Genomic DNA, 16,995 nt, shown 5'->3' on the forward strand with positions numbered 1-16,995 from the left:
TTTTAACCCCTCTGTACAGTATGTTCACAAATAAAATAAAAAAAAAATAGGGTTGGGATGTAGTGTAGTGGCAAAGCACTTGCCCAGCAAGTGCAATGTCCGGGACTAAAAAAGAAAATACAACAAAAGGAAAAAGAAAAAAAAAAGACAGCAGAGCTGGGAGGGGCTCAGTGGTAGAGTGCTTGCCTTGTATGCATGAGGCCCTGGCTTCAATTCCTCAGCACCACATAAGCAGAAAAGGCCAGAAGTGGCACTGTGGCTCAAGTGGTAGAGTGTTAGCCTTGAGCTGAAGAGCTGAGGGACATTGTTGTTCAATGTTGGCCTCCTTGAGCCAAGGAGAGCTTCATAAAAGTAGCAACCATAACTCCATCTTTCTTTTCACTCCTTTATTTGAAGTGCAGTTGAAACATAATATAAACCCAATGGATATTTGTAGTAAAACTCATCAATCACTAATTACTTCATTTTCAAAACACTATCCTTTCAACCTTCATTGCATCAAAGATGCCTAACTCTTTGAGATGCTCCAACACAAAGGCAAATGAAAGTTTGTTTGTCCTAGGAAAGGTGAATTTGAGGCCCAAATAGAAGTATAGAGGAGTTACATGTTTGCATGTCTTCACTCATAAAAATTACCTCTGGAAATCAGAGGTGGACACCACTGGAAAAGCTGATAAAACACAAACTCCTCAGATTACAAACTGACCAGAGGAACACAGCAGACAGACCAGGTGACCAATGGGACTTACATGTAGATTGTGTGTGTCAATCAAAGGCTGTACCTGGGATGTTTCAGAACCCTGTGCGGCCTGCCAGGCAGGAGATAGAAATGGATGGGTGAGGCTCCGGCTGGAGCAGCTCTGCACACGTTAGCAAGGGAATCATAACACCGCATTCCATTCTATTTACGCACCCAGCTTTGGCCCAACTGCCAAATGTGATGGCACTGTTATCTAAACTTAAACTTCCTGGCGCCTGCTTGCACGGGTGTTCTGGCTTTATTTTTTAAATGAGCCTTTTAGGAAAGTTACTACTGTATAGAGTGAAAGGAGAGGGAATCGTAGACGAGAAGAAAAGAAATTGAGCTGTAGAAAAGAAATTGCTCAGCTGCCATTATGGGAATACACACAGCCTATGTATTCAAGGAAATTTGAAGTTAAAGCTAAAATCAACCATATGTACACCCATATGCAGACATATCGGGACAGTTTCTGAATTGCCTCTTTGTACCATGTTGAGTGCAACAATAATCCCACAAAAAGGAGATAAACCACAAGACCTTTGATAATGGATACTGATATGTTCTTTACTAAAAAGAAGATGTAACCTAGGAGGAAGAAATGGGGAATCAAAAGCCTGTTCCATAATTGCTTAAATTACTTTTTATTCTACCATCTCCTTTTATGAAATACAGCAATGGGTCATGTCCTGCTCCCTTACAAAGGGTGAGGATTGAACACATGGGAAATTCTCAATGGAGAAAACCATTGAAGTGCTTTGTTTTCCAAACGCTAAAAATGAAAATAGAAAATATCTGAGGGTCTAGAAGCAAAGACAAAACTTTCCAAGATTACCCATGATGTCTGGCAAAGAAACAGTTCTTTTTAACATATTAGACAGATGAATAGATTTCATCTCTCTTAAAAAAAAACCCTTAACACTTGTAGCCAATTTTTCAAGACATTAATTTCTAAACAGGAGATGAAAGGAAAAGAAATCAAAATGCTTAATAACATTTCCAACTTCTTAAAGGCTTGAAGGAACTTGAAACCTTTGGAAGAAAAGCTCCTTGAAAAATGATTTTTCAGACCAGTTTTCACTATTGAGGAGGACGGAACATTTATCAAATAACTTTTAGCTTCAATTTTCACAAAAGCTCAGTTACTGATGGGGTGGATAATAAAATTGAAGAGTTATGTCGCATTAATGGCCACAGTAAATCCTCGTTATATCAAAACATAGAACATAAATAAAGGAAAATAAACCTGACTGAATTAACTGACTTTGTATTACCAAGTCTTTATCAAAAGATTATATGCTCCCAGTTAGCTGGGGAAAAGGAAACTATCGTTGGGTCTTACCAAATCATAAACTATACTCAATAAGAGAGCCTTGACTAAGAAATCACAGAAAGCTGCAGGGGAAGTAACACTGAACTCTAGGCAGGTCTACTCCTGTGTTTGATGATCTTATGGAGTATCTCACTAAAATGTCTTAGAATTGTAGATATTAAGAAGAAAGAGCCTGGTATAATGCAGATTTGGGTTTCAAGAACATTTAATCTATTATCCCAAGTCAGAGTAATATACAAGTTCTTTCTTAGTTTCTAAGAAAACAATATACCAACCTTACCAATGATATACTTGATCTCATTTCTAGAATAGGTTCAATATGACTTTTTTCAAAATTTCCCAAGTTAAGGCTTGGGGTATAGATCAGTGGTAGAGCACCTGGTTAGCATATATTAGACCCTAGGTTCAATCCCCAGCAATGTTGCAGGTGTGGGTACACGCCCTGTACCCGTACACACACACACACACACACACACACACTTTTGAAGATACTATAAATACCAAGGATGAGTTAATGCTGTTACAAGGGTTTTTCTAAAAGTAAAAGCATATAGAGGGGCATGGAAAGATATGGATAGGGTGAAAGACCAAAATTTTCTTTGAAAGTCTTTTCCCTCTGCTCTTCATATTAAATATACTCATATCTAATTCAGCCGTCATTTCCTAAGTGCCTGCTAGAGGAGGATGTTCTTTTTATTTTTGTGCCAGTCCTGGGGTTTGAACTCAGGGCTGGGGCACTGTTCCTGAGATTTTATACTCAAAGCTGGTTCTCTACCACTTGGAGCCAGAGCTCCACTTCTTGTTTTTTATTTTGGAGAGAGAGAGAGAGAATACTCAATGTGAAATCTATCATATTAACATTTATCAAGGTACACATTCCCATGTTCTCAAACATAGGAAGACTGTTGTGCAGCAGATCTCTAGAATTTGTTCATCTTGCCATGAAATTAAAATTTCTAAATACTGAACTTAAAAGTCAATCACACAACCTCTCTTCAACCATCTGAAATAACTGCTTTAAAGGACTAAATACTCCAGCAGCACAAGAAAAGGCTTGAATGAGAAATGGATTTATTTTCTCAAAAGAGAAAGAGAGAGAGCAAGGAAGCAGGAAGGAAGGAAGGAAGGAAGGAAGGAAGGAAGGAAGGAAGGAAGGAGGGAGGGAGGGAGGGAGGGAGGAGGAAAGGGAGAAAGGAAGGAAAGAAAGAAGAAAGAAAGAAAGAAGAAAGAAAGAAAGAAAGGAAGGAAGGAAGGAAGGAAGGAAGGAAGGAAGGAAAGGAAGGAAGGAAAGAAAGAAAGAAAGAAAGAAAGAAAGAAAGAAAGAAAGAAAGAAAGAAAGAAAGAAAGAAAGAAAAAGAAAGAAAGAAAGTGAGCAACTGACAAATCAGACAACTTTTGTTTTCCTTTGGAAGAAGCCTCTAGTCATGGGTGATGATTTACTGTTTCTGGCTCCTGGGCTTTGTGCTGACCAACAGAGAAGAGGAAGGAAATGATATAGTCATTGCCCAAACACATCTGGGTTTGGTTCTAAGCACTAAGCCATATCATAATGTCTACATTTGTCCTTTAAATGTACACCCCATTATCATGTGGTCTGGCAGGAAACTACAGAATGCGAATGGAGGTGGGTATCAAATTCCACCAGATATTAAAGCAGTCTGTTTAGACACCAAGTATGAAACGCTGCCTGCCAGGGTCCCAATGTACCCTGCACTATTTCAGGCTCAGGGGACAGACAAAGGCAGAAGGTGGCTTGGTTTGGGGAGAAGTGTTTAGATGGGGAGTCACGTGAAAGCAGCTACTGAAATGATGGTGAGAGTCAACCACAATCCATGATTCTGTGTTAGGAATTGCTTGTGAGTAGTACTCTTTAGCTTTCTGATTCGGGACATATATTCAAATTGGACTTGACTGAGACTTTTAGAGAAGGCATAGGCTATGAGAAGTTTATACAGTTCCTTAACTATCTCCATGGAACTCAAAATCAATGTTTTGCAGCCCACAAGACAAAGACCAAAGACAGTAATTCTGTAAAAATATCCAAAGATCATGGTTCAAAGCTAACCCTAGCAGAAAAGTTCATGAGACTCTTATTTGCAATTAACCAGCAAAAGGCCAGAAGTGGAGGTATAGGGTGCCAATCTTGGAAAAAAAAAACAGTGGAGTCATGAGACACTAAGTTCAAAGCCTAACAAAAGTCTATCATATGCTTTATCATACTGCATTACCTGTTTATACACCATTACCTGCCTAGAACCTCTCTGGAGACAGAGACAAGTCTTACTTAAATTTACATCGTAAGCACCAGGCAAATGATTGTCAGAATCATGAAATTTCATTTAGTTAGCATATAACTCCGCAAGTGAGAAATGCTTCAACAAAAAGTCCAATATCTGTATTTAGCATTTATTACCTATAGTCATTGTGTAAAGAATTTCTCTGTCCTAATTTGCTTTGTGAAATCTCTTTTTCAAAACTAAAGACAAAACAAACCCTCAAGCCAAACTTCACATCAGTATATAGTTAATGTATAATGATTTCATATAAGCCAATTTGACACTGGTACTATGACAAATCCTCTTTCAAAGAGAACTGATATTGTCTTAGTTAAAGAATTAACTAAGATCTGCTAGTCCTGTCCACTGTGTTCTTGCTGTCCTGTCTTGACATCTTGTGTTGTACAGACACCATTAAAACATTTTCATAGTGAAAAAAAATAATTAACTAAGAAACTAGCCAACATTTGAGTCACACAAAAGGAAGGCAGGGTAGTAGCAATTTACAAGCTGAAAATGGTATTCCAAAGAATACTTTTTACATATCTAGACCAATTAAACACTCTATTCAGAAATACCCCAAGTAGTAAAAGAGATCTCTCCCTCCCTTTCCTTTCCTGAAGTAAACACATACCATTTATCTACATATTTTTAATTAAAATAATAATTTGTTTTGCTTAGAACTAGATTGTTTTTTGCTCAAATGAGAAAAATATACGATGAAACTATTAGTCTCTCTCTCTTTAGGCCCTATTTTTGAGAGAAACATCAAGAATTTCATATGAATTTGTGAATGCTATTTTCTTACTATATACTTGCCCAACATGGTTCTCTTATGTAATCATTAACACTAATGTGTCATGTTAAAAGGCTTTGTAAACTATATGGCATTATATAAATGTGCATTATTAGTATTATCAAGTAGCCCATTAATTAAATACAGCAAAATTAGAAAAATGGAAATTTTCATTTTCATTAGTCTTCGTAAGTATTAACTAATTATACTCTGGTAAATGTTAATATTGTAGTCCATTTAAAAGTTGAATAAAATTAGGAAAAGAGTTGTTATTTGTACAAGGTCTTTGATTCAGCTGTGGGTACATTCCAAATTAAATGGGAGCAAACGCCCCAGAACTTTAACCTGACCAATTACTTCTCATTTCCTTTGCCTCAAGTGACTGTGATTAACAAACCTCTCATTTAGCATTTTCCCCCAAGTTGGTAACTGTTGGTTAATGCTTCATTTTTTACTCTAAGCTCTTTTATAATGGTTTCTTAAAAATGCATTGATAATCCTGGATTTTCTTAAAGGTACCATAGAAACCCAAACTTTATAGTTAAAACTCATTTCCCTAAGCTTTCGTTAACTTAAATGAAAGATATGTGAAATAGTGATTTTTTGAAGCCTCCTGAGCTGATAGCACAGACAGGCAGCAGGTGCAATAAGCCAAAGCAATGTTATAGCTTATTGATTAGCCATGGCTTCCCTGGAGGACCATATTGGGTAAGACCCAAGGCTCTGTGGGAGTTCAGAGGAAGAATTCTGAGATCAATTAGGAATGTCTGTCTTTGGCATGTCCTGGATGTGGACAACTGGAGTGTAGTATTTTTACTGTCCCAGGTCTAGGTTGATAAACAGCAGCAGGGAGCTGGGGTAAAGTCTACTTATTAGCCACTGCTGAGAAAGCATATCGACATTCTGAGAAAAAGCAAGTTTAAGGAATCACGGGTCTTCACACAGAAGACTTGGCTTTATATAAATGTCAAGTGAACATATCACCCTATTATAAGTGGTTATGTAACCCCTAACGGCTTACTGAGAAGTCATTCATAAGAAAGGTGTATGAATCCCCTACTCCCTTAAGTGTTGGACCACTACAAGTAAGAAATGACCACTTTCTTAACAAGTTTTCCTCCACATTCACCTTTAAATCCAACACAAATCCAGTTACTTTATGGTCAACCTGATCTTCAGATCTGCCCCCTCCAGATGAAAGCTGGACTCAACCAGCCATACCTCCTCCTGACTCTCACAGAGAAAAGAAGCAACAGGCAGCACCAAGAAAAACCCATTCCTCCAACTAGTTTTCCCAAGAAAAACTTGGAAACTACAATGAACCTAAAAATAACTATTATCATGAGAAATGAATGGACTTTAGCTGTGTTAAGAGGGACTAAACATCCCCTGATCTGTTCACAAAACCTTAGCTTTAGCTGATTTTCTAATCTACCCCCAAAATAATTTTTTTAAAAAAAAGCACATTAGGGAGTGAGGTGGGTGGGGGAGGGAGAAAATTCGTTCCAAGCTGCTTACGATTGCCTTCTGCCTCTGCCTCTCTCTCTGTTTGGACCTTTCTGATTCCCGCTTCTCATGTTCTTTGCGATATTCCTCCCTCTTCAGCCGTTCATGTTGATACGCCTCGTAACTGTCATACCTGGAAAACATAACTTCATCATCAAACCAACCGCCTCCCTTGACACGACGACATGAATCATAATTTGGGTAGGGGAGAAAGGCTTTGGATAATCTCTTGTCATTGAAAGGAGGGGGAGAAGAAAAGCAGTGATAACTAAAGGACATGCTTCATTACCTGGGTCTCCGGCTGTAGGGTGATCTTGAACGTGATCTCACATACAAGGGAGAATTTCGGTGTGTGCGGTATCTGCAGTGGCTTGACTCATAATAGTAGCAGGACCTGAGAGAGAGGAGGAAAATAAAAGGGACATTTGCAACTGTCACCCCCCAGTTTATTGGCATTAGTGAACATTCTCCAGAACACTGTCCTACATAAACTGGCTTTTCCTTCCTACCTACTAGTGAGACATTGCAATGGCAGTTTGGATCAGCTGGTCAGCTCTAAGGGCCTGCAGCCACATCCTCCTTCTCTGGGCCCCTTAATGGTACTAACCCTGAGCAACCAGGCCCAGCCCATTGCCAGCTGTATCTGGGATGGATTTCAAGTTTCCTGGCACAGGACAGCTCTCCCAATAATGAGAAATATTTGATGAGCAAGTCTTTTACCAATTGCTGTCTCTATTCTTATGGCTCAAAGTGAGAGATGTAAGAGAAAATAGGAAGGAAGAAGTGGATAAAAACATTACTAATTCTAGCAACCCTGGGAATGCTGAGGGTAAGGGGCTGAATGGGTTGTGGGGTCAGAAGGGTTCTTTGACTTCCTGGGAAACACCGAAGGCATTGGCTGGGTTTGGACAAGGTTTACCTGGAAGAGGATCTACTGCCTGGGGACCTTGATCTTGACCTGGAATACGGTGATCGTGAACACGATCTGTGTCGAGAAAAGGACCTTGAACGAGAGCGCATCCTTTGGGGTCTCTGAGAAAATAAGGATTTGGGTGGTGATACTGAATCTCTACACGGAGAGTTAAAAGAAGAGCAAGAAGGCGACACATCGAACAACGAGTAGGATCGCGTGCCCTCCCACGGGTAGCTCAGTTTATCACTTTCATCTTCACTGTCATCAAACAGGCCGTCCATGGCTAGTCCTGAATTTATAAACATAGGTAGTTTGGAGAATTGTTCATTACTGAAGTCACTGTCCCTCAGTTCACTGGTCTTGTCTGCTTCGTCGTCGAAAACAGCTTGACTGGGATGGCCGAAGTGCTTGTTCAGCTCGGCCCGAATTTCCTGGTCTTGGAGCTGTTTTCTGGTACTGCAGGGTGAGACCTGCTTGCTGGCCTCCAAAGTCTCTCTCAAGTAGCACTGGTCTGAATCCGTGGAAGAACAAATGTGCCTCTGCCAGTCAGAGGAGGCATCTTTGTAGGTTAGTTGTCTGGAGTCTTGGAGCTCCTGTGATATATTGATGAGTATTTCCGTTTTGGAATTAATCGACTGACAATAGTCATGGTCACCAAACAGCCGTAGGCTGGGTCGTTTGGGTTTCCTTTCCTCGTGTCCACTGCTGAGCACAGAGGACTTACTGAGCTGTGCATACAGCTCAGATTGCTCCGGCCCTTTCTTGGTGGAGTGATTGTTTTGGGTAGCAGAAGACTCACTGTACCGGGGTTTCTTTGATGGTGGTGGCACTGCAGTCTTGCAAGAGGACTTCAGCTTGGGAGAAGCCCTGAAAGGGCTATCTTGGTTGGCTTTATGAGGAGGAGTGGTAGGTGGAGTTAGGCCTAAGGTTAAACACAAAACAAAACAAAAACAAAAACAGAAAAAGAAAGAAAAATAATAATAGAGAGAGATGAAGGAAAGAGACGGAGAGATAATGTTCTTAAATGATAAGACTCATTTCTTTTTAAACTTGCCAAGATTTCAGACCAGGTTTAAAACTCAGTTAAAGAAGAAGAAAGAAATTCACACGATCTGAAAAACTATGTCTTCTCTTAAGCCTCTGTCACCCAGAAAAGATGGATGGACAAGGCCAAACAGCACAGTGAGGGCTGTGATATTTTGTATCTCAAGACACCAATCAATGTTAAGACATCTGGCTTCTCAGAAAACACGAACGAACGTGCCACCGCTGCCCGGATGGTGCCAGGCATTACCCAGGCTCACATTCTCAAAGGTTCAACATAGGCTGACTAATGGAAAATCAACAGGAATCAGAAGAGAGAGAGAGAGCCTTGCAGGCATTTGTCAGCAAACAACATTTCAGAGGATGTCTTGGTTCAAAGGTCTTTGCCCAATCCAGAAAAATCTATCCTTGGCGCCAAGGAATTTAGCATTAAAAAAAAAATGGAGTGGCAGTGAGCATCACTTGAGATGGGACTAACCTAGACAAGTTTGAAGTTACGTTCAGTCCAACAGACGAGACAACCACAGACGAATTCGGGGAAATGGCTTGACGGTAATGATTCTTTGCCTCCACAGTTCATTAACTTAGTAAACCATGGCTAATGTAGGTATAATACATTCTTGTAAGCATAACTAATACATTCTGTCGAAAATATGGTCCTGCGACAGAAACCAAAGTGCCCGGTGGTGTAAATACCACTGTGCCGGGGACCATTTTGTATAGTGCACACGTCACACAGAATGATGAGACAGAGAGACTGAAACAAATTCAGACTTCAGCAACTAATTAAATTAGGAAGAAGTAAAAGGAGCAATGGAGTCACTTCTCAGCGGTGGCCCATTTCATTGTGTCTCAAAAGGGCAGAGCCTTCTACCAGACACTATGGTCAAGAAGTCAGAGGCAAAGTAGTTGCCTCTAAGTTTCACCCCTGAGTAAATATGACTCATGCCTGTATGCTGAAGAAGTACTGTGAACTGGCTGGTTCCAGAGTCCAGGGAACTTTGAAGAAGAGCAGGCTGGAGTTCAAATGACTTTTTGCTTACAAGGGAACATTTTAGTTTACAACACACTTTCTATTTAGGAGCAATGGAGGATTGGCGAATGCCACTCAGCAAAAAGAACTTGAAGTCTGTTAACAAGCCTGGGGTTAGACTTAAGGCAACTGCACATTTCAAGGGAAAAAAGTTCTACCTTGCTGTATGTATGTATATGTATATATAATATATATATAAATATAAAACCAAGTAGGTCACAGTAATCCACATGAAATTTTGATATAAAGCAGAAAGATGCTGCTGCCTTACTCTTCTATTTTCCAATAAAGAAGTGGAAGAAATAAATTATTTTCCCCCCTCAAAATAAAATATCTGACATCAATATTTGGGAACTTTTAGCATTCCTAGCTAATTCTCTCTGTGTAAGGAAAGGTATAACAATGTCAAGGGTTTGGACTTTGGAATTCCAGCCCAGAAAAGTTGATGTCACACCAGTGCAAATATGAGAGCCTCACAAGTGCTTTTGTGTCGCAGAAAGTCATGTGTCCTTTTCCCAAATGAAAGTCTGCATCATTCCTCTTACGTTTCCCTTTTCACAGATGAATGTGTCTTCTAGTCCATATAAAACCTTCTACTACATTCCATTTTCTCCTCTCTCTCTGTTTCTCTCTCTCTCTTTCCCCACAACATGCTCCCTCTTGTCTGGTTTATCATCTCCACGGCCCTCATTCATACCACAGGCTACATTCAATTTACCAACACAATACATTAAAAAGTATTAAAGCCCAGGAAAGAAATGGCAAGTTCTCAACCACTGTTCACAAGAACCAGAGGAGAACTAATGACAATGAACCTCTCTTGGCTGAGTAAATACCAGTCAAATATACAAAAAGCTACAACCCTGAATTAGAGAAAATGACATTCAACTTCCAAAAATCCAGCTTCATAATTTGTTTATGATCACTTTATTTTAGAATGATTTATACCCAAATAATTAATCTATGGTCAGTATCCCTCACTACACATCTATAAAATATTTCTGTATTTTCTTGTTACCATCTTCAACTTCAAATTATTGTCTAGTCTCTCCAAAGACAAGCAAGTACTTTGTGAGATAATGCTTGGATTAATTAATTGCAACATTTGTGTGTGTGTGTGTGTGTGTGTGCGCGCGCGTGCACGCGCATGTGCACGTGCACGCTGCTTCTGGGACTTATTCTTAGCACCTGGGCACTATATCTGAGCTTTTTGTGCTCAAAGTTGGTACTCTACTGCTTGAACCACACCTCTACTTCAGTTTTTGCTGATTACTTGGAGATAAGAGTTTCACAGACTTTTCTGCCCAGGCTGGCATTGAACTGTGATCATCAGCTCTCAGCCTCCTGATCATTGTAACATTTGAACATTTATTTTTATTTTCCTTTTAGATGACTCAGAAATGAGAGTACTTCTCATTTCCTAGGAAATCCAGGTTTTACACATCTCCATAACCCAGTACCTTCTACTCCCAAATGTATGTGTTTTGACAGATATTCTAGATGTATAAAAAGAAACCTAAATTTCAGAAATGCCAAATTAGGCCACTGTTAAAGAGAGACAAGTTCTAAAATTAGCTCAGCTATCTAGGGATTTTAAATATAGAAATTCTTTTCCATCTAGAAAATCTGAAACCTTTGTCCTAGTACCTAAGCTCATTATTGCTTAAATAACTGGTTCTCAAGTTGCTCCTGGGAGTGATGACATACTAATTGTATTTCCTTTGAGGTAAAAGAACAACAACAAATTTTCCTAACTTGCTCACGTGTGAGTCACTTCTGGCTACTGAGCAGACATTTACTGTGAACTTGCTATGTGGCATCTACTTCTGGAACTTCAAAGACTCAGTTCCCAAGAACTTCATCCTTCATTTTAATAAAGAGGTAATTCTTTCAAATTTGAAATATTTATATTTTTCTGACCAATGTATGCAGAAAAACTAGAAACACTGAGATGCAACCAACTGCATCCTATGGAGGAAAACCCCAGGAGGTTAAAGTTTTGTTGCCCTCACTTGTTCAACTAAATCAACAACACTTGATTATTGAATGAGAAATTCATACATTTAGGGGTAGCAGAAAACAATTTCAATAGTTCCCTAAACTTTTCACACTTTTCCTATCTTGGATCAGAAAAATACCTCGGCCTTAGACACAAGTCTCCGGGATGGCAAGATGTTGTATAACCAAGTGCCTAATTGTCAATCTAGTTTCAGATATATAGATGGGACCCATGGCAAAGCAAAATAAAATACAAGTGCAAGGATCACTTTAAAAATTCCTTTGAAGATAGTAGCAAACTTTGAAGAACTGTTGATGGGACAGACTACCCCTGTAACTGGTATTTCATTGGTTAGATTTTTCTAACCTGGCCTTCTCTACCCACAATCCCTTCCCTCCAGTAGGAAGAAGGTCACTACTCAAATCCTTATTGCTGCTACCTTTACTCATCTTCCTACTAATTGCCAGACTCTCAATTTCATGCCCCACGACTAAATCAACAATGTCAATGTCTGCTATAACCTCTGGATTATTTCCTGTGTGTTGATTTTTCTGGGGAACGTGTACATTTTTGGTGTTGACAGTACAAGGTATATTCCATGCTCTCTCTTGAACTTAGCAGGTTTTGACAGATTTATGTGAGGACAGATGGCCATTACAGGCTGAAGGCTGACAAGAGGCAGTTCAGAGCATTGTTAACACACTTGCACCAACTCTCAGCAGTGCAGCTCTGTGCAGAATGTAATTCAGACTATAGCTTTTTTATTGCTGCCTATTTTCTTTTGTCAAAAGAGCCTGCTGTGCAGAGCAACAAATGGCTGCTATTACCCAGAATGTAATGGGTGTCAGACAAATCACGTAACACAAACAATCAAGAGTATGTAGGTCATATTTCAACAGAGCACAACCTTAGCAATATTTATGATTACTGCATTGAAATGTGCTCTATAATAAACAAGTACCTCTACATCACTCACACTTATGCACTTTGGCATGGCAAATCTCGAAGAAGTGGCACACAATCTTTTTAAACAGTCCTTTTATTTAATATATATATATACATGTATATTAAAGTCAGACAAGTTTGGTTTGGTTTGGTTTTTCATTATGTGCTCTGGGGGGGCGAGATTTCCTTGGAGGACTTCTCTTTGGGGTTTGTTTGTTTAATTGAATGACTCTGATAAATGAGAAAGCAGGCCTCCACTCTGTTTCTTGTGCGCCAGTATCCATTCAACAACTTCAGCAGGACTTTCCTCCCTTTGTGTAGCTTAGGTTTTACTATTGTACAGAACAGACTGCTAACTCTATAACAAACTTCTGGATTCATTTTACAGTAAGATTGTGCTTGGGTGGCATGCCAAGCCAGGTATTTAAAGAAAAGCATGTATGGTACTGGCACCTCATGCCTGTAATCCTAGTTAGTTAGGAGGCTGAGATCTGAGGATTGAGGTTAAAAGCCAGCCCATGCAGAAAAGCCTATGAGGAGACCATATAGCCAATTTAAAGCCAGAAGTGGAGATACAGTTCAAGTAATAGAGTACAAACCTTGAATAGAAAAGCCAGAGAGTGCTTCGGAACCTGAGTTTAAGCCCCAATGTGGCATAAAACACAAACAAAAGCAGGTAAGTTTCTAATTTGCTTAAATAATTACTAAGAGAGGAAAACTGGGCAAAGGAAAGGGTGTCACTTGTTCTCACCAACTCTAGGCCTCTAGAACTTGGAGTAAGTGTGGAGAGAAAACAGAGGAGACTCACATTCTGTGGGTCCTCCTGGGCTACTCCAGTGGTTTACAAGATTTGGCCAATAGAAGCTTCTCTAATGCCCCTGTTCCCACTTTCCCAGCCTTCTTCTTGGCTCCACGAAATATATTCACACACCATAGGAGGGCTTTCGTCTCCCTACTCAGGTACTGTGTCTATGCTGATTTGGAGTGTGTGTGTGTGTGTGTGTGTGTGTGTGTGTGTGTGTGTGTGTACTGGGACTTGGACTCAAGGCCTCACACTCTTAACTTGGCTTTTTTTTTTTTTTTTGCAGTTCTGGCTTTTTTGCTGGTTAATTGGAGATGAGAGATGCATAGAATAGGAACTTTTCTACCCAGACTGGCTTTGAACCATGATCCTCAAATCCTGAATAGCTAGGATTACAGACATGAGGCACCAACACCTGGTGGCGTAAAGATGTTTTAAAAATAGCATCTTGCCATACAAAAACACTTTAGAACATTCTTAAGAAAGGGGTCTAATTCCTCAATTGCTCATGGGAGACAAGTAGGAAACCAGGCTCCTACAGATATCTACCATTAAGGCCAAAGCTGGTGCAGGGCAGGAAACTTCTGTGTTATCCCTGTCTTAAAGAAAACAGGAGAATACCACTTTCAGAAAACTGAGGAAGAAAGAAATAAGCATTATAGACACTGGGTCAAGAAGAATGGGATTGACAATGAAAAAGGAAGCTCTGGTTGAAATATGGAAGACCTTCCCAACAGAGAGAGTTGCCAAACATTGTAGTAAAAAGAATTTGTTGGGTCTCCCCCCACTTTTTTTTGATTTTTTGCTTGAGAGGAATGGATTATACAACCTGTCAAAATAACTTTCCAGTTTTCTGTCACTGTGCTTTTCCTTTTAAAGTACTCAAGACTGCCCATATTTTGCTGTAGTTTGATTTGCTCGAGATGTATAACATATAAAGAAACAGAAATAAAAAAGGTTCTCCAAATGCATGCTACTGTCAATATTTATTCCAGATAAAATGAATTTTCAAATGGAAAGTCTAAATGGCTACTATAATAATCCTTATTTTAAAAAGTTTGAAATTAATTGGTAAATGAGTTCCATGATTTTTGTTGGTTTGTTTGTTTGGGATGCATGTATAGTCTGATTTCAAGAATGAAATAAATAAATGTACCACACTAGGTGCTGGTTGCTCATGCCTTTAATCCTAGCTAATCAGGTTGAGATCTGAGTAGCTAGTTCTATGGTTCAAAGATAGCCCAGGAAGAAAAGTCTATGAGCCTCTCACCTGCAATTAACCAGTAAAATAAGCCAGAAGTAGAGGTGTGGCTCAAGTGGTATAGCACCACCTTTGATCAAAAATCCAAGTGAGAGACTCTAAGTTCAAGCCATAGTACTAGCCCATAAACAAAAATGAAACAACAAAAAACACTGACCAACAGAGAAAACAAATTGCCAAGATCCAGTAGTATTAATGTAATTAGACTGCTGATTATCTTGTTTACATTTTCTTAATTAATTATATAATAGCATCAGTGTCTGTACAATGTTTTTAGTAATGACAAACAAAACAGTTTATACTTGAACATGAAATTTTGGTGCAAGTCATTTTGGTCCCTAACCAAATTCCTTTATATCTCCTGGTTAAAACCACCACCTTGGGCAGCTGACATTGCCTTGCCATTTCCATTTCAGAAACAAACAACACAAAAAAGATGGTAGCAGCCTGAAAATCTCCATATGCAATAGATTTAAATGCCTTCTGCCAAAAGAGCATTCTCTTTTCTCTCAGCTTGCTTTACTAACAGCTATTTTGAAATCAAATTAGTTTCTACACCTGTAAAAGAGAAGAGTTGTTGTTGTTTTTTTATCAGCCAAAATGAGCTAGTTTAGGACAATCACGAAGAAGTCAGACCAGCTGGCAATACCTAATAAAGCAAACTTCCTATCTTATCCCTCCTGTCTCCCAAAGACACCGCAGATGGGGCACAGACATTATTCTAGAGGTCTTAGAATTTTGTTGACTCTTTACATTTTTTTTCTTAAATGTTTGGAAAAATTCACTAAAATCTGCGAGAGTGAAAACAAAAAGAAAGAAAAGACACCAGAAAACCTAGGTAACAGCTTGGTTACTTTCAGTGCCTCAACCAAAAACAGATGAAGCATATAGAACTAGAATGAACAAATCAACAGTATGAAATGCCATTTCCATCCTCTCTACCCACTGTGCCTCTATGGCAGACATCACTAATTGATCAGGACATTCCCACTGAGTAGAGAATTGGCCTTAGAATCTTCTACAATACAATGCTCCTGGCAGCCAACCCCTATCAGTGATACTTGGCACATGCAATGAAACCTACTTAACATAACACATGTCAACTACAATCTTTAAGATTCAAGATTTTGGGAAAGAGACACACTCTCTAGTGAGCTGGATCTACTTCGAATCCCAAGTCCAGCATATAACTGTTGTCCACATACAACATTTTTCTCAATGATGAAATACACAGGGTATCAAAAACATAGCAGAAGTGGGTGGTGGTGGTTCATGCCTGTAGTCCTAATGAATCCATAAGCGAGATATGAAGACTGCAGTTTGAAGCCAGTTCAGTTAGGTAAGTCTGTGAGACCCTTCTCTCCAATGCACCACAACAAAGCAGAAATGGGACTACGGCTTAAGTGATAGAGCAGTAGCTTTAGGTAAAAAGAAAATTAGGGAGAGTGTCCAAGCCCCAAGTTCAAACCCAGTACCAGTACACACACACACACACACACACACACACACACACACACACACTCACACACACTCACACGTGCGCCAAAAGAAGTTATACTATGTAGTGACAAATATTCCTGATTAATCATGAGAATTTCTGGTAATAGAAATAGATGTTGAGACTATGAAAGAGCTGTTTCAGTCTTGATGGCTAAGTCACACACACACACACACACACCTTAAGAGTAGTATCTGTTCAGTGTTTAGAGACGTAGGTATGGATGTGCCACAAAACAGAATAAAGAAATTCACATATGATGGTTCTAAAGAAGCTAGTAGCATGATTGAGGATGTTGGTGAGCAGAGATCATTAAAATATTAGAGGAGACAATTGTACTAGTCAAGAAGAAATAATGTCCATTGGACTCAGCAGATTAAGTGAACTGAGAATTAGTTAATGGAGAAGCAGCTAATATTTATTGGATATTTGTATAATATGCTAGGATTTGTGATTAATCTTATTTAATCCTCATAGTGACCCATGAGGCAGGTAATGTTATGGTCTTCATCTGATGGATCAGGACCCTGAATTTTATGAATATTGAGGACATTGATCCGGGTCATATTCTAGATGAGGGTAGATCCACATTTTGAACGTGGGTTTGTCTAAAAGCAAAGCAAAGTTTCTTCCTAACTTCACTAAGACATATCATTATCCCTTAAAAAATTCATTCTACACTATGGAACATTTTCATTTAAAAACATGTTGACAACCCAGATGCCCCTCAGTAGATGAATGGATCAAGAAATTGTGGTATATATACACAATGGAATTCTATGCCTCCATCAGAAAGAATGACATTGCCCCATTTGTTAGGAAATGGAAAAACTTGGAAAACATTATATTA

General features: G+C 39.2%; 1 protein-coding gene across 1 annotated transcript in view; it reads right to left on the reverse strand.

Moving 5' to 3' along the window:
* Ppargc1a (peroxisome proliferator-activated receptor gamma, coactivator 1 alpha) overlaps positions 1-16,995 on the reverse strand; it is a 118,340-nt gene that overhangs the window by 14,609 nt on the left and 86,736 nt on the right. Inside the window, exons 8-10 of the mRNA XM_013008896.1 lie at positions 7,570-8,485; positions 6,940-7,044; positions 6,663-6,783 (exon numbers count right to left, since the gene is read on the reverse strand). Of these exons, the coding sequence (XP_012864350.1) occupies positions 6,663-6,783; positions 6,940-7,044; positions 7,570-8,485 (1,142 nt within the window). The remainder of the gene's footprint in view (positions 1-6,662; positions 6,784-6,939; positions 7,045-7,569; positions 8,486-16,995) is intronic.

The sequence above is a fragment of the Dipodomys ordii genome, unplaced genomic scaffold (genome assembly GCF_000151885.1).
Source record: "Dipodomys ordii isolate 6190 unplaced genomic scaffold, Dord_2.0 Scaffold8, whole genome shotgun sequence".
NCBI classification, from domain to species: domain Eukaryota; kingdom Metazoa; phylum Chordata; class Mammalia; order Rodentia; family Heteromyidae; genus Dipodomys; species Dipodomys ordii.